The 19957-nt window shown below is 30.0% G+C and overlaps 1 protein-coding gene across 1 annotated transcript in view; it reads left to right on the forward strand.

The window, feature by feature from the left end:
• Positions 1–4327: 4327 nt before the first annotated feature.
• The window catches only part of LOC129962189 (uncharacterized), a 39075-nt gene continuing 23445 nt past the window's right edge, over positions 4328–19957 (forward strand). The window contains exons 1-2 of the mRNA XM_056075929.1: positions 4328–4471; positions 7343–7428. Of these exons, the coding sequence (XP_055931904.1) occupies positions 4461–4471; positions 7343–7428 (97 nt within the window). The 5' untranslated portion in view covers positions 4328–4460. The remainder of the gene's footprint in view (positions 4472–7342; positions 7429–19957) is intronic.

The following is a 19957-nucleotide window of genomic DNA, read 5'->3' on the forward strand; positions in this document are numbered from 1 at the left end:
TTTATGAATCTCAAAGTCTTAAAGGTGTTTTTATGAAGTAAGCATTTGGTTGGTGTAAGAGTTTTATTATTTGTTTTTCCTCCATTTTTTTCCCTTACCGTTTTCACTGTGTAAAGTTTCGATTTTTTTTGTGTAATTTATTAATTAGCATTAAAATTAAAATAATTTCACATGCATATAGTAACACTTCTCTAAAACATATTTTGAAAAGTGTTTGATTGAAATATATATGCTTGACAAAGGTATGTTCATTTAAAGTTTTAATTATATATTTAATGAATTGTTTTGTAAGGTTATTATTAATTTATTACTTAAAACTAAGTCTCTAATGTAAAAATTTTATAGTAGTTAAATGTAACTTCTTTTTGAGTATAACATAAATTCTGAACAAGTTAAGGATTTTAATTAGTTGGATCTATTTGTATTTTCTCAAATTTCTTTAAAATATTTTTAAAATTTAAACTTTCCTAAACTTTAATAACTCTTTAGTATTATTCTTGTGAAATTCAAACTGGTCAATTGTCTGTAAGTGTATTTCTAAAAAGCAATTGCTAAATGACAATCATCAAGATGTATTTATAAAATGAAAATTATTTAGAGATCCATGTGATCGTATAAAAAAAAGTCAAGGAGGCACTACTCTTAATTTTTAGCCAATGTTAATTTGAAAGTGAGATTAGCGTTTTCTGCAAAAGATACTTACAGATTAGCTAATCCGTAAGTATCTTTTGATCTTTTAAGATAAAAAAACTATTATTTTTTATATTTTAAGATGAGTGATTAATTGCCAAAGTCCACACCTAATAAATTTTTTTCGTGACTAAGTTATAACTATGTGCGCTAATGGAATGCGTTAATAGCATGTCACCAAGCGACCTTTAATATTAAATGTGAAAAAATATCTTTCATCCTGTTTTTATTCAGTTAGATGTATTTCGCAAAATCCTTGCTTCTTGAAAAAAAAACAAGATTTTTTAAAAATGCTTTAGATTTTATTTTCACAAAATTAAACTATTGACTTAATTTACAAATACCCCCACCCCCTTCCTACCAAAAAAATTCTAATAAATTAGAAGTAGAAAAATTGGTACTTCAGCATTCAAGGCATACCATTTGCAACCATTTTCCTTAATTGGATGCCACTGATAAATTTTAGGTTAAATTGCATGTCATAAAACATAATCAATCAATTAGCATAATAGCTCTGATGATTTTTTTTTGTCAGTGAACCAAGGGCTGCTATAAACATGATATCTTTGTATTAACCGCATGCCACAGATTAATCGTCAGAGTACCAACAATTTTTACAGTTGTATTAAGATATAAATTATATATTTCGAAGAGCAGATGAGCTATTGAAATATCTTTGTGAATAAAAACTAAATTTTAAATATAATAGACATAAAAATAGATTACTGATTTTTTTAAAAAATAAACAAAGTTTTTATTAGAAAAAAATATTTTTTTTTATTCTCTCATTTGCTCTGATTTGTTCAACAAAGATGTTCTGATCTGAAATTTAAGACTTCATGGGTGATTTTATAAAATACCAATTTAACTTTTCGTATTTACTTCTTAGAAAATATTAAAAAGAAAACGAGCCATAAAGAAATCGGAGGACATTTATAAATTCCATAAATGGAAAACAGTGCAGATGCAATTGGAGATGTCGTTGATGCCTGCCCTAAAAGAGTAAGAGCAATAACAGCACAGAACCAAAAATATACTGGTAGTAGTAATGGTTCTGGTTTTACAGAGCTTTCGTCATTTAGAAGTCATGATGGAAAAAGCCAACAGAAGAATGAAGTTGAAATTTCTGTGAATTGTGATTTTAACATCGATAAAAAATAAGAATGTTTCTTATCTTTTTCTTTTTGTTGTTTCAAATGTAAATTATTAAAATATAAATACTGCACTTCAGAAAAAAACTGTTTAATGTGTTTCTCCCAAGATTTGTTCCTTTATGGGCTAAATGTAAATACAATATCGCTTATTATATTTACATGTGGGTTTTTGATCTCCACATTTTTAGAATATCTTAAAATAGGATGGAAAATAAAGAAAATATTAGGAAGGTATAACAATTTGCGTGATATCGAGCGATATCAAAGGCCAGCTAAACTCTAGTAGCACACAAATACTGTACAATATTGTATGACATTGATCAATATTCGCAATATTGTATAATATAGTGGAATATTGATTAATATATAATATCACACAATATTACAATATATTTTGGAATATTGATTAATATATAATATTGTACAATATTGTGCAACAGGCTCTGCTACCTGGGAAGTAATTTAAAGTGGAAAAACTAATGCGAAATGAACAAAGTACATAACTGGTCAGCGATATTTAACTTGAATCTCTCTTAACAAAAATCGCTATTGGCATGCCTTCAATACTCTAGGCTTATCTAAATAGCTTATTAGGATCAAGTATCTAAATCTTGCTAGCTTTAAACTCTTGCAAGTTGCATTCTTTTATAATTTTGATGAATATATCATAAATAATTTGCCCCAAATACACTTCAAATAATTGATTTTTAGTCTGATGAAGCAAAAAAATTGCATAAAAATTTCTGTTGTGAATTTCATGAGGCAACCCGCATATTTCGGATGGATGAATGGCCAGACTTTTATGAACATTTATTTGTTTTACATTTATCTAGCACATTTATAATATTAATAGCTAATATTCACATAATAGCTAGCTAAGAGTTGGTACATCGCCGTATTAAGTATTCGATAAAATTCTACAATAACAAGGGTAACACTGCCAACTCTAAAATGGTAAATAAAACAAAAAAATATGCATAGCCTAGATATTCAATTGAATTTTTAGAAGAACACAGTAATATCCATCTGCCGAAAAAGTAACGTTGAATTTAACCCTTAAATGCATATTGTTGCCAATTGTCTACATCCAGTTCCACTTAATTTTATTCAAAAACCCATTGATGACTATAGACAATAAATCAAGTATGAACGAAAAAAAAATTGACATTACTTTTGGCAAATAAGGTTTTTTTTTTTTTTTAACATTTAAAAGTGGTGAGTGATGAAGTTCGAGGTGTTACTTGAAGAGATAGTTTCTATTGTCGACTTCCCTATAAAGGCATGATTAATCGAATCTAATTGTTAAAAAATTACTTTTCATCTGTTGTCAGGTAAGCTATCAATGTCAGATGTTGTATTTGAAAATTGTATTAGATGCAAACTAGATTTTTGGGAAATGCTGTATGTTGCAAAAAGTCTGCATACAACTTTTTTCAAAATAAATATACCATATTATTACCCGCATTTATTTATTTTTTATTATTATTTTCCTATAATAAACGATTTTTCAAATTCTAAATAAATAATCATTCATTTAAGGGTTAATTCAAAAATTAACTTTTGGGATTACATGGACAACGAACTCTATGCCCATTTGCTTCCGAGTCTGATGCAATAAGCTCGCTTGTTCTAAATAAAATTTCGCATTATTATTATCATCACTGATATATGCGTTGACAACTGATGTTAAAAAAATAATGAAATTCGAAAAATGTATGTAAAGATGTGCAAAGATCTGCGAAATAGTTATATGCAAATATTAAATTTATTTGTTTTACAAATCTATGTTTCAAACATTTATGGAGAATTAGTGATATGGCAAGCATAATAAAGAATGTTCACAAAAGCAAAGCATCGTTTTTAAGGGAAAATATATTCAATTTATCTATTGTTGAAGATTAAGGAAGAAAGATTCTTTTAATTGCTTGTACAATTTTAGTGACTAATCAGAAAGTGAAGTTACATTTTCACTAAAGATAACTTACAGTTTGAAATGTATTGCATTGACACGTAGGTTTTTAATGCCACTATAATCTGAGATCGACTTCAATAGGAATGTTCATGTATGCCAAAAACACAACAGTTATGAAGACATCAAAATGACACGGCTTTAATGTTGGTAACTATTTGATGTTTAAAAGGTTGAATTGAATTTTAGTGTACCCCTGAGTTTGTCGCCAATTTGGTAACCCAACGAAACGATCTTATAACAACCCTAATGCTGTTTTGTTTACTACTTTTACAGTGGTTGAGTTCAACATTAACTTCAACTATTTTATGAAAAAAGTTAAATTAAAAATAATGAAAGAATATCAAATAAAGATTTTAATTTAGTTCTGTATTATAATTAAAAGTTTTTTTTTGCTAATAAGGCATTTTAATGTTATTTTTAATTTGAATATGAACGGAAAATATTTATTCTTTTACAATACTTAACTGTCGGTATGCGTTTTTGAATTCGTCTGAATTATTAATTTAAAAATCTTCTTCAATGGAATTCCTTGCACTTTTCGTAATTCTTTTTCTGATATGACGGGTTCGTTGCTAATTCGTTATGTTGCTAATTGTTCAAGAATGGATGTCTGGTGATGGCAGGAAATATTTTGAACCTGCAGAATGGATGAAGGGTGAGTGGAATATTTATATAAATATATTTTTTACGAGTTGATAAAGTTGGGGAAAGGATGCTTGTTTGAAATTTTGTATATAGAATGCTTTGATTTCTTCTTCCTCCGTTCTTTCTTTTCTTTTGATTATGTAATGTTCCTGTTATCCACACAGTCCTTATGTCAATGTGCTATCGAAGCTACTAGGATTCTATTCCCGCTGTTAGAGAAGCCGTAGGATGCTTTCTTTTAAGTTAAAAAAATCTGGCTGGTGCCTTCTTCAAATGTCGAAGGCATTGTGTGCACTAAATTTTTTTTGTCAACACAACAGACCGGGGCAGCCGATTTGCAGAAGTACTTTATTTCAAAATTGTAAAGATAAACAGTAATAGTAACCTTAAAGGTTCAAATAAAAGGTATTCTCAGATAAAACGAAACTTATCGGTAAAGATCATAATTTTAATGCAGAAAGTAGTAACCGTAATTGTTTTGCAGATTTGTTTATTCGGTCCGCCATCTTTATTGGCGACTTGGCATCCTTGGCATAGCAAACAGCACACTAAAGTACAATTTGACCGTTTAAAAATATTTTGCTAAACTAAGTATGATGCTGTATAAATAAATAAGGCGAGTTCGCAAATTGTGCAGACTAAGTCTATGGCAAAGGATACCGACGTGATCTGATTGGTTTAAGCCTTGGCATCTTTTTGGCAATGTTTTGCACTCATAATAGTGTAGTTTTCGCTTATTTGGCTCAAACCTTGTACCTTTCATTAGTTTAATGGAAGATACGAGTTAATATCAACACGATCTAATTTTTATTAATATAATTGTTTTCTCTAAATATTACTAATACTACTAATACTAATTAATAATAATAATAATAAATATTACTAATAATACTAGTAATACAAGTAACTAATGTTGTTTATGAACAGAAGTATAAAAACTAAATGAAATTAATTACTCAACATATAATGCAGCAATTAAATAATTCTTATTCTTTTATGATTTTCGTACCTTTATTAGATAATTTATGCAGTCATTGAAACTTGTTGCTGAACGTTTGTTACTTTCCCATCAACTACATATGGGGAGATGATTACTCAATGCTCAAAACGTATAAAGATGTAAGCTTTAACGGAATATGTGATTTTGTAGCTAATTTTTTTTAGTTATATAAAAATAATATTAAGAAACACACACAAAAAATATTTTTAATAAATTCCAATTTTTATATTTCCTGAATTTCGGTTTCAGGATTTGATCTTTTCTGCTGTATATGTGTTCCAGATTAATATTACATGTACACCCTAAAAATAGGGGGGGGGGAGATAAATTTACATATTTTATTTATTTTTATAAAAATATATTTCGGTATGGCATCTTTTTGGCGAAACATTGCCAAGGCTTAAACCAATCAGAGCACGTCGGTATCCTTTGCCATAGACTTAGTCTGTACAATTTGCGAACTCGCTTGACTGTCAAGAACGACTAATCTTTCCTAAATAGTTGTAGGCGTCCTGATTTAAAGCCAAATAATCATAAATGAATTTTACAACGTGGAGGCAATTAATTGCATCCCCGTAGACACACCAAAAACTTCAACTTCTTTCATTTTTATATAAGTAAGATAGAAAATATTTTTTGATACATAAATTATCGTTAAAGAAAAGTTAACCCACGGTATTAAAATAAATTTTGTACCCCAGTATTTGCATCATATTATTGAGTCAAGATTATCACCTTATTTTAATTTATCCAGATAGGAAAGATTACTTTTAAAGTATTGGTTAATTTTTAAAAAAAATGCAATAAAATTCTTCAATAATAAAATGTTTCTTTCAAAATTTTGAAGCAAATAATAAACTTAGCTCGAAAGTTAAGTTGGTCCTTGAAATCTAAATGGATGCGAAAAGTACAAAAACTGCTATCGTAGTAAAATAAAACCTAAACCTGGTCATGTTGATTTTTTTTACGGAAACAGTAAAAATTTCTCAGAGGAACGAAGAGGTATTATTTTTCAATTTTTAGTCAGAAGGAAAAATAATATAATACGAATCTGATAAAAGCATGTTTTGTTTTAATACAAAGCTGCTAATTTCTTAACATTACATACAAACTCAGTATTTTTTTCTTATTCCTTATTACCGAATTCATAATAACGACTCGTTTGATACTTTAGATTTTAAATCTGGCTTAAATTACTTTTGTATCAGAAATGTATTTATTAATTTCTCTCTCTATTTAAATTTCCAAAAATATATAACTCAAATCACATGAACTGTATTTGCACAATACATGAATTAATGGTATATTAGATTCAATCTTTTTGCATAATTCCATGCGTTATCTGCTTAATGCCAAAATTAATTATTTCAATAATTTATAGTTATTGTGAGTTTCTGAATTATTTATTAAATAGATTTCTGTAAAAGTTTACAATTGGGTGCCCCTTGATTTTTTGGCGATTTTTTTACGCCAAGATCGGCGATAAGGAGATTTTTGATAGGTAACCCAATAGTAATGTCAATGAAAATAAAACATTATGGAAACCAGAAGTAGTGCTTCATCGCTGAAATTTGTCGCCAATCGAAGGGGCACCCAAATCTACACTAGAACCTAGATCTTTCAAATCATTGCAATATTTGAATAGTATTTTTAGGCTCTCTAAAAACGCTCTTCAAAAGCCCTGACAACTTCTATTATTGTTTCGATTAAAAAAAAAAACTTTAAAATTTTAAAAGTTATACAAGAATACAATTTTCTTTTTTCTTAAAAGAAAGAATATTTAGGATCTTTTGAAACCATACAATCAATCGCACCTTCAAAAGTATGTAGCTATAGAAAAATTATTTATATACCGGCTCCATAAATTTTAATATTTTTCAGAATGCAAGCCATGACCACTTATAAGGATTTACCAGAAAATAATCATTTCTCAGGCCAAAGATTTTGCAAAGAAAATAAAAGAAGTAGTAAGTATTATTACACTTTTCTTTAAAGTTATTCTTTTTCGAAGTACAAAAGCATATTGAGTTACGTACATATTCTCAGTAGGCCATTTGCATATTTCAGGATTAACCACATGGCATTGGAAAACTTCTGTATTAATATCATGCAATAGTTACATGGTTTCTGGCAATTTTTGGCGAGTAATCACAGGCATGCTGTTAGTACATCAGTACTTATATCTGAACATACCAGTATAAACAATTATTCAAATATAAGGCAGGAACATTTAGCAGAAACTGTCGAATTTCATAAAATCATTAACGTATGTAGATGAAGAAAAAATTAGCATAATTATTAATAGAAATATATTTATGTTTCTTAACATTTTTATAATTATTAACAAATGCATAACAATTAGAATTCTCTTTCTGAAATAATTGTTTTAATAAAAACATGTTAGGGTCATCAAATTTTTGGTGTCAGATTTATTACGATTAATATTTAGCGATTGGTGAAACATGTTAACAAATTTATTCTGCTAAGAAACTGTATTGTTTTTTGTGTAACTCAATTCTTTATTGGTTACTTTAGTAATGAATCTATTGAATAAAATGCATTAGATGAATTAAACTCATTTTGGGTTGCAATCTACTTTAATGTATTTCTTGATTTTGTCATTAATATGGTAACTTAAACAATCAAGCGGTGTATTTCTGTTAACAACTTTGTACATTTAAATGTTACCTGTTTATACATTCACATCATGAATTTCAAATGAACTGAGACTTAAAACACATAACAAATGATTATTTATTTAAAATTGAATTAAGATGTCGATGTATTTTCTTTAAAATAAAATTATTAGTCTGATTAAAAATTAATATCATTCACCAAATTTGAAAAATTTTGGGAACGAATTTTTGCCAAATATGTATTGCTAGCAATTTTATATTGAATCCTTAGAAGCTCTTTATTATTATGTTTTTCAACTATCCAAGGCGACAATCGTTTGGGAAGTTTTTGAAATGTTGGCACGATTTTATTGTACTTACTGAGGAATCAGCAACTAATTTTAAGTCTTTGCAATTTATTTTGTACAATAATATTTTGGCGCTATTTTTCTGGATAAAATTGGAAAAGGAATTGATTTTCCTTTGTAAATAAAGGAATTTTTGAATTTATCATTTCAATTAAAATTCTGCTTCCCAGCTTTTTGGAATTGAGGAAATGTGAAAGAAAGACAAACATCTCAGTATAAAATCTTCATTTCAATGGAATTTTTAGAATTTTTTTTTTTTATGTTTTTCTAGCTTTTTTGATTCTTTTTAAAAAAAATCCTTTAGTATCAGTATCTCATGGATTACTGAAAATATGCGTGGAACCGATGGTATCTGGAACAGACACGTAGTAACGGTACATTTAAGATCAATATGCAATTTCTCGCCAGAACATAAAAATCGTGCCAATCATCCAAAAAGTCCGCCGTCTTCGATGGATACCAGAAGTAATAACAGATGGCTTCGAGGGTTTCAACAAAAATTGCTATGATCACATCTGACGAGAAATTGACCCAGAATAATTCGACTTTGACGACAATACTGTAATCTTAAGTCTAGCCGGTGGCTGACATTCTTTTAGTCTGCTTTTTGTACTAACTTTTGCTATCTTTATTAAGATTTTCGGAATCCTTATTTTCAGTGTGCTATTAAAGCTACTAGATTCTTGCTCCTGATGAAAATTAACAATTATTAATATTTGTCTCATTCATTCCATAAATATGAAGCTTTCAGAGAATCTGGAATTTTCTTGTTAGCCGCAAAGAAAATAAGATAATACCGCAAAATAAATAAATACAGATAAAACAGCAATATCTAGTAAAATTGCCATTCTTTAGAGGACATAAATGACTCACGTATAAATGTGCAATATGTATAACAAAAAATAATCAATCAATTACTAGTAGTTAATTATCTTCCCTTTTCTTCTTTCGTTAATTGGTTTTGGATCTTGTATAACCATTTTATTCATTTCTAATTGGTACAAAAAATCTATGCATTTTACATTAACATTTTTATTTTATCTATCTTTTTTATTGAGCTATATAGTCATTCTATTTAACTATTTATTTTTAATCCATTATATTTTACTTTTTTGCTGTTATGCAAACCTCCAGTTGTAAACTCTCATAAGCAAGAATGGCCATAACAATATTTATGGGTCCTGAGCAATGAATAGAGAGAGGGATAACAACAAAATAAAAATTCACAGCTGCTAATTTCGCACTGGTCCTTTAAATTTTCAGTAAAACAAGTAATATATTTAAAAAAAATTAAATAATTCCTACTTAGAACAACAATTTTTTTTTATTATTTCAGTTACTTTCTATTAACAATTACAATTAATATAAAAATATATATACATATGACAGATTTACAATATTAAGTGGCAAAATAGAATACTAATTTTCTTACAATTTTCCATTTTCCTTTCTATATATAATGTTGGACTATTATTTTTGTTTGTTACTATTTATTCGCTTTCTTTCTTTTTTTTTTTTTTTCGTTTTTAATCTAAAAATACAAGTTTTATATATTACTTATTAAAATTTTTAGCTTGGCGACAAACTTGACGACCGTTTGGCAACATGGCGACGGATTTGGGCGACTTTAGCGACAAAATAGAAATTACTGGACAAATTTAATTAATTAATTAATATTCGGAAAAAAACTGTATTTAACATCAAGTGTCATCCACTACAAGTTTTAAAAAATGTATTTGAACTTGAGTGGATGAATAAAACGTATTTTATTAACGATTGAAAAAGTGTGAAAGAAAGTTCATTAATAAGAATTCATTATGCTTAGACTATTAAGTATATTAACTATTATTTAAACGTAAACTATAAATGCTACACATATATACGTTATTCTTGAGTTGGCTTCAGGTACAAATCAGAGAAAGTCAGCTCCTCGAAACTTTCTAAAAGGTACCCTAATAAAGGTATTATACCTCCCTCACTCCTATGCACAAGCTCAGAGAACTAAACAAGGTCATTGAACGCTTTGAATATTCAAATTCTTATTTTCTGTGTCCAGGTCATGAAAGTCACGTATTTCGTAATATAATAAAGAAAACCGAATGCCCAACGATTAAAATCAAATCTGACACAGAACTATAAATTTAGTAACAAATCAAATACAACATTTTATTTATCTTAGTCGTTGCTTTTTTTTTTAATTACTGCTTTTACACACATGCATACGAATGTATAGACCGTTAGACGATAGACTAACTCACTGACGGATTTGGTTTCAAATATGATATGGATTTATACTTTTCATGCTATATCTGTGAGCATGAAAATGTTTTGTACGTAAATTTTTGTTTTGTAGTTATCGTTCTCACTTGTATCCAAACAGACAGACAGACAGACACACAAATTTCCTGTGGATGTATTTCGTTAAAGATTTCGGGAAAAAATTACAAATTTGGTTTAAAAACCATAAACTAACTTTCATTCATCAAGATGTTAAGTAAGTAAGTAAAGTAAGAAAATAAAATCTAAATATATCGTGGGAGCACGCACGCACACACACACACGTATAACGTTTTGTCCAAATTATCTTGTGAACAGGATAAGTAGAGTAACTTTGTTCACTGGCTTGGAGCATGTTAGAAATGTGAAAATCTCGGACGGGTTCGTAAATGGGTCATCAAGTTCAAAAGGGTAAAAATGATGGGGGTGGGGGGAAGAGAAATTTTGATTTTGCTATAGCTTTCTGAATAATGAAGACAGAAAAATAATTCTAATCAACCAAATGAATGTCTCATTGAGACAAACAACTTTTGTATTTGAAGACAAATAATCTTCTCGTTAAAAGTTTAATAATTGCTTATGGGGGAGTCTTAATTTTGAGACCAGAGGATTGTGAGTTCTCAAGACTAGGTTGTGTGGAAGATCCAACATGTAAATCAGTAGCGCACCTACATTTTTTCTTAACAAAATGAAATAAATCTTCAGTTCGCCGACAGGCTCAGATTTTATTGATTATTAAAGTTTTATAAGCAATATTTTGGAATTAAAATTCTCAAAAGTATCTAGAATTTCTCATAGCTCCATTACATTTTTCGAAATGATCACTTCAATAAAACAAAATAATTTTAACATAAGACATAGCAACTTATTAAGTGGATAAAAATGGCAGAAAATACAAATTTATTCGCAACAAAAGAAAAAAATTAAAGTATCGGTGTCCTGGCATAGGGGTAGTACGTCTTCTCCGTGATCTGGACACCCGGGTTCGAGTCCCGGTTCGGGCATGGTTGTTCTATATCCTGTGTTCTATCTATGATGTGTGTGAATGCACCCCCTGTAAAAAGGGGTTGTGCAAGCGAATGTGACGTATAAAGTAACTAAATCGTACTCTTGGCCCCAGATGGCGTTATTGAAAAAACAGGAGACGCTCACTCGGCTTAAATCGCTGGCAGATCTGTCAGCGGGCTTGTAAATTGCCATAAGTAATAACAAATTTAAGTATATGATTTACGATGTCTGTGTGTGTTTTTAATTACACGATTAAAAGTATTTGTATTTTTCGTGCGAAACTTGAATAAATTCGAAACGTTCACTGCGAGGCTGTGATTGCTATACTTATAAAATGTTTGCACTTTAATAACTGCTCTTTTCATATATATATATATATATATATATATATATATATATATATATATATATATATATATATATATATATATATATATATATATATATATATATATATATATCAATCCAAATTCTCATGTTGGGCTGCGGTGGCCTAGTGGTAAGGTCTAGGCTGCGGAACTGGAGGGTTTCGGGTTTGAGATCCGATTACCCCGAAGAACCATCATGTCTGTGTGTCTGGTGCACGTTAAATCCGTCGGGGCCAAACGTACTCCAACTAGTGTGTTGTTGGGAAGTTTGAACAGGCGGGTGCCTGCTCAGGTGTTGTCCTCGTTATCTAATTGCGGTTCAAAATTACGAGGTCTGTCCCAAAATAGCCCTAATGTTTCTTTAAAACGGGACGTCAATATAATTAAACTAAACTTAACCAAAGCTTCATGTTGGTCGACGGCTATACATGTCATATAAAATAAAAAATTACCATTCGATATAAAAAAAACACAAAATTTCTGTAAGATGTAATACAAATGTCATTTAGTGGTATGTTTTCTTCATATAAGTAAGCCTATTATAAGTTTGTAAAAAATTATATTAAATTCTTAGGTATAGAAGTTCTTTCCCATATAATGTACCTCTCTTTACAAAATGAATGGATAATTTTCTTCAATGCATCCAGTATTCTCCATCACTTGTATATCGGAATTTCTCAGCATTTTATTTGTATATCGCGTAATCCTCGGTAACACTTGCTACAAGGTAAATAAAATGAGCGAATAATGAATAATTTTCTTCAATGCATCCAGTATTCTCCATCACTTGTATATCGGAATTTCTCAGCATTTTATTTGTATATCGCGTAATCCTCGGTAACACTTGCTACAAGGTAAATAAAATGAGCGAATAATGAAGGCCCTTAGTAATTTCTGATTCACAAAAACAACTTTTCTTGGATTTTTTTTTTTAAATTATTGTAGATGTTAAAATCTGACGACCTAGTACAACTACAGAACCTACTCATTATTCGGAAATTATTCCTCCAATTTTATACCAGTTACAGAATCAATATTTACATTTGCTTCTTCGGCAGTGTTTTTTTATATTATTTTTTTTAATTTTCAATAGCAGTATTTTTTCAGCAATGAAGGACAAATTTTTTTATCTAATAAGAAAGAAGTCGCGTTCACTTTATTATGATTTTTTCGTAAAATTCATTATGCAACCTTTTATATTGTGATGGATCAATATACACGTCAATGCTTGATTTTGATTAAACATCGCATAAAAGACTTAAAAATATAGCTCGCATTTAACTGATTAAGAGATCCACAACACATTTCATTTCAATCTACATCTCATCAATTCACTTTACCATAGCAAACGATAATGTTACATCTCACAGATGAGTTGATTTCTAATTTCTTCTTCTAAATTTATTACAGATATTAAGATCAGAAAATAACTACACTCGATGTAAAAGCAACCGAACTGCTTCAGATAGCAAAACTCTTTGATCTAAAATCTAAAAGAAGCATTACCCATTTGAAATAAGATTGTCTAGTAAGATGCAATAGGTTAAGATAGTACCGGCTGTTGCAAATATTAAACTTCTTTTAACTGACGCTATCTTCCAAACAGTCATAGTCATTCCCTTTTCTGCGACACATAAAAACCGCTGTTGAATTGGACTTGGAATTTGATTCGCATTAATAGTTTCGTTTACTTTATCCCATATACCTGATGAGGCTTCATTGACAAGCGATCCAGTGCCAGCCATCAGAATGAAAGAAACAGATCCGACACCAAATAAAATGAATACAACTACACGAGGCAGTGTACTGTTAAAGTCTGCATATTCCCCATAATGTAACAAAAGAGATATTCCAAAATATATGTTGCATGAAAAATACAAGAATGATAAAAGCATTGGAAGGCATAGATCCGAATCAGCTTCTTGGACAGACTTCCTTAAATTCATGTAAATTTTCCATTTGGAATGGTAACTTAAAATGGACGTGTTCTCAAGACTTTTTGTAAAATGTAATATTCTATAGTAGAAATGAAGGCATATTACTGCATAGTACATCGCAAATATGGTGACAGGAAACATCATGAATATAGTAAAAGAAACTGAAAAAAATATTTCTGTTATTAATCTTAGATAAGGGTATGGCAGAAAGTAGTTGAATGTCAATAAGCTCTTATGATAAGAGTAAGAGATAATTGATGCAATAACGGCAAGGAAAATGTGAATAAAAAATGAGATATAAGTTCCAATGTAGATGAACTTATAAATGCGGTATTCAGAAAATTCACAATTGTTAAGTTTCTTAGTAACTCGAACATGTAATTGTTTAAATCTTTTCTCGTGGTAATAAATTACGATTCTGACTCCTATAGTTGTTACATGTAAAACTATGGTACCTCTGGTAAAAGATGCATCTACTTCACCATAGATTAATGAAACAGTACTGGTTATAGTTATCAAATTCAAGAAAATATTCAAAATGCTCACAAGTGTAGCTCTAGAACAAATGAATAGATTATGTTTCATTGTTTGGTGTCGAATCAAACCAGAAAAACATAATAAAGAGAAAAGGTGTTTCAAGACGCGTATTTCATCCTTAGGTAATGAGTAATTTGAATTCACCATCTTTAATTCTCCAGAATTCACTATTGGACTTGCTTCACACGCGTATATTTCTTAAAAAGAAATCGTAATGTAAATCATTTATATTCAGATCTTCTGCCAGATTATCTATATAAAATTCTAGTTTGCAAAGTGTTTTTCTTAGTAAATTAGCATAATTTGCAGATAAATAATATTATTCATTGGACAGCAATTTATCTAGAATCTTTCAATATCATCGCTGTAGATATTAAATAGGTCATTGTTTATCAAAGCGTCATATAATAAACATGATAATTTGAAAGCTTTAATCTCTAAAATGAAATTATTGGAACATTCGATTTTCCTATTTGAAAATGGTGAAGAAAGGCTTTTAAAGAAATTTCATCTTTATGTATAACATAATCAAAGTCTGGTTTCTAAATTGTTTTGATTCTGATAAATCAAAACATCAGTTTCAATAAAGATTGAAACTGCAATCTACGAAATTATTTTTTCCTACCATTTTACTTAGGAATCGAACTCCAACAAATAAAACTCCTTATTGAAAATAAAATCTAGTGCGTTTCTAAGTGTTTTGAAATTATAGATTGTGTCGCTTTAAACCCGAAATTTGTTGATAACTTTCTTTAAAAATCAATATCGAATTCATTTGGAGAGACGTGTTTATAAAAGACTGCTATTTTTAACAAAATGTCGATCAATTTTCATTCTTTGATTTTGTTATGAAACACTTTAAGATTCTCCGAAACAGAATGTTATGATATTTTTTTTTCTTTATTATCTATGTAGGGCGACACACAATTTTATTTTCATAATGATTATTACTACACTAGAAGAAATATTACGTTATTTTGTACTCATTTATTAGTTTTTGATTTTTTACTTTCTCGTAAACACAGTATAATTTAGTAAGTTTAGTAATCGTCAAGCCGGCTTCCTGGCATAGGGGTAGAGCGTCTTCCCCGTGATCTAAGCGTCCTGGGTCCGAGTCCCGGTTTGGGAATGTTTGTTCTTCCGTTGTTCTATCTGTGAGATGTGTGAATGTGCCCTCCTGTGAAAAGGGGTTGTGCAAGCGAATGTGTGATGCTTGAGCAGCAAAGTCGTCCTCTTGGCCCTGGTTGGCGCTACTAAAAAAAACAAGAAACGCTCCCCCACCGGCTTAAAATCGCAGCTTTCATAACAGCCATGTTAGTTTGTCCATGGCAAGTGCCATAAGAAACAATTACAACAACAGTAGTCGTCAAAAAGAATTCGAATCAAGATTTTGACTAATATCTGCATTTTAGACCACTCTGAGTTCGAAAAACACATTTTTGGAAAATGTCCGTCTATCTGTCTATGATAAAGATAACTCAAAAACGCTTTGAGCTAGATGTTAGAATTTTGGAATATGGTCTTCACATCAAATTTCCAGACTCTTATTAAATTTTGAGTAAAATCTATTCAAAGGAAATCTGTCTGTCCGGCTGTTCGAATATTAGTTAACTCGATAACTACAAAACGAAGAGAGCTAGGTGAATAACACTTGGTACAAAGATTTAACATCCATCTTTAACATCTACAAATTTTGAACCAAATCCAACCATGAATTGTACGTCAATCGGTCTATTTCAGAAGTACGTAAAAGCGATGACACAAAAGCGCAATGGCTGAAATATATCAAATTTGGTATGTGATTTTGTAATTATAAAAGTAGTTCTGTGTCAGATTTTGGTTTCAGTCAGTTGAGAAAAAAGTGTCCAAAACACAAATTCGATTTTTTGTATTATTAACCGAGTGCAAAAAATTCATCAAAAATATGACAAATTCAGTAAAAATGTTAAATTCACACCAGAAGTTAATATTTCGTAAGTATTGTACGCCAATGTCACGTAAGGCATTCTCTGGTATGAAAAATTTATTAGAAAATATGCGAGAAAGTTTAGAGGGGACACCACTGCCGCTGGTTATCTAATAAGAATGAAACACGTCATTGCTTGATTATGAATATGTGCCGAGTGAGGACTATTAAAAATAAATCTCGCAATCAACTGAATAACAACCGACGTCCTGGCCTAGGGGTAGCGCGTCTTCCTCGTGATCTAAGCGTTCCGGGTTCGAGTTCTGGTTCGGGCATGGTTGTTCTCTGTATGAGGTGCGTGAATGAGCCCCCCTGTAAATAGGGGTTTTGCAAGCGAGTGTGTGCATGCTATCTTCAATAGAGCTAGAAGTCAGACTTCTGCCCTCGGGTACTCAGAGGTCTTTACCCTCAGAAGCTACTGCGCAAAAATTTGGCTTAAAATAGTCGCACGACAAAAAAAAAAAAAAAAAAAAAAAAAAAAAAAAAAAAACTGAATAACAGATCTACGACTCATTTTATTTCAATCTGCATCTTGGCAATGTCACTTAAAGATGAAATGTCTCCTAATTTCTTCTTCTAAATTTATTACAGTTAATTAAGATCTGAAAATCACCAATTTCATAACACATTAGATCTAAATGAAACCAAGTTGCTTCAGATTCATTCAGACAAGAATGGTCAGTTTTTTTATCTAAAAACTAAACGGAGCATGGCCTACTGGAAATAATATTGTCCAGTAAGATGCAATAGGTTAAGATCGTACCGGCTGTTGCAAATATTAAACTTCTTTTAACTGACGTCATCTTCCAAACGGTCATAGTCATTCCTTTTTCTGCAACACATAAAAACCTCTGCTGAATTGGACTTATATTTTGATTCGCATTAATAGCTTCATTCACTTTATCCCATATATCTGAAGAGGCTTCGTTGATGAGTGATCCAGTGCCCGTCATCAGAATAAAAGAAACAGACCCAGCAACAAATAAGAGACACGCATCCACATGAGTCAATATACTGTTAAAGTGTCTATATTCCCCGTAATGTAACAAAATGGATACTCCAAAATATGTGTTGCATGAAAAATACAAGAATGATAAAAACATTGGAAGGCATAGATCCGAATCAGCTTCTTGGACAGACTTCCTTAAATTCATGTAAATTTTACATTTGGAATGGTAACTTAAAATGGACGTGTTCTCAAGACTTTTTGTAAAATGTAACATTCTGTGGTAGAAATGAAGGCATATTACTGCATAGTACATTGCAAATATGGTGATAGGAAACATCATGAATATATTTAAAGAAACTGAAAAAATTATTTCTGTTAATAATCTTAGATAAGGGTATGGCAGAAAGTTGTCGAATGGGAATAAGTCCTTGTGATCAGAGTAAGAGACTATTGTTTCGTTAATGGTAAAAAAAATGTGCATAAAAAATGAAATATAAGATCCAATGTAAATGAACTTATAAATGCGGTATTCAGAATAATCACAAATATTAAAGTTTTTAGCAATACGAACTTGCAGTTGTTCAAATCTTTTTGACTGATAATAAATCATGATTCTGACGCCTAAAGTTGTTGCATGCAAAATTACGGCACCGCTAATTAAAGATGCATCGCTTTCAACATATATTATTGAGAAAATATAGGTTATAGTTATCAAATTCAGGAAAATGTTCATAATGCTCACAAGTGTACCTCTAGAACAACTGAATAGATATTTTTTCTTTGTTTGATTTTGAATCAAACCTGAAAAACACAATAAAGAGAAAAGGTGTTTCAAGACGTGTTTCTTATCCTGAGGTAACGAGTAATTTGAATTCAGCATTACCAATTCCCCAGAATTCTCTGTCATATTTGCTTCACCCTCTTATATTTCTTATTTTAACATATATCATTTATTTTCATTTCTTCTGTCTGATTATCTGTATAAACTTCCAGCTTGCAAAGTGTTTCTTTTAGTAAATTAGCATAATTTGCATATAAGCAATATAATTTCTTTAACAGCAATTTATCGAATATCTTTCAATATCATCGCTGTAGGTATTAAGTAGGACACTGTTTTATCAAGGCGCTGTATAATAAACTGAGCTTTTTAAAGAAAGCTCTGAAAAGAATGTAAACATCTGATTCACAGTGCTATGGTAGAACTCATTTTTGGTTCGTCACGTCTGGCTTGTGTATCTTGATATTTTAAATGTTTTAATATCTATAATAACATTGTTTGGTACATTCTATTGTCCTATTTAAAAATGTTAGAAAGACTTTTAACGTAATTTCATTTTTATAAATAATATAATAAAAAGTTTTCATTTGCAAATTCCTTTCACCTTGATAAATTGAAACATAAGTTCCGATAAGCATTGAAGCTACCAGCTTAAATTATTATTTTTTCCACTATTTCATATAATGATCGATCCCAACAAATAAAACGCCTAATTGAAAATAAAATGCAGTGCGTTGCTAAGTGTTTTGAAATTTTATTCCTTGTATTGATTTAAATATGCAATTTGTTGATGACTTTCTTTAAAAATTCAGTATTGAATTGAATTGGACAAGCATGTTTATAAAAGTCTGCTGATTTTAACAAAATGTCGATCAGGTTTCTCTCTTTGACTTTGTTATGAACACTTTGAAACATTTATTCTAATTATTACACAAAGGTTCTCTGAAAAAAAAAAAAGATATGCTCTTCTTTATTATCCATGCCTCGGGCAAACAATTTTATTTTCATAATTATTATTATTTAGTGAGATGAAATATTACATTTCCTTCTTTTTATTTATTTTTTGTTTGTTTTTGTTTTTTCATGCTTCATTTCATTGCTTTTTTATGTTGTAATGTATATTTTTGGCAACGTTTTGTTCGTTCTTAAAATTTTTACGATTATGTAGGGTTTACATTCTGTCAATTATAAGACGGCCAGCAGGGAGCGCTTGAGCAGAAAGGGTCTGATTTATGTTTACCACAATTTCATAATATAGATTCAGGCATTCCATACTTCGCTATAAATTGACGTTTTGGCGCTAATTTTTCTTTTTCACTGCGTATCGTATTAGAATTATGGATATTTACACAAAGAAACATGGTAGAATAAAAAAAAAAAAAAAAAAAAAAGGTCAACATGCCTAAATTTAGAAAACTATAGAGAAAAAAGGGCAAATAAAATGAAAAAAAAAAAAAAAAAAAACTCGCATCATAAAGAACCAAGAGCAAAAAATGTTGGAATTAATCTATGATAAGTGATCAATTTTTTCACGTCATAAAAAATAAACCCGCCAAATTCTACAATGCAAGCGCAGTTAGAAAAAATGCAATACAGCGGTATGTTGTTGTACAAGTACTTGTCATGGACCGAACAGCATTTTCAGCCTTTCTACGCATGCGCTGCCTATTGGCTGTCTTATAAATGGCCGAGT

This window comes from Argiope bruennichi, chromosome 2 (assembly GCF_947563725.1).
Source record: "Argiope bruennichi chromosome 2, qqArgBrue1.1, whole genome shotgun sequence".
Lineage (NCBI taxonomy): Eukaryota > Metazoa > Arthropoda > Arachnida > Araneae > Araneidae > Argiope > Argiope bruennichi.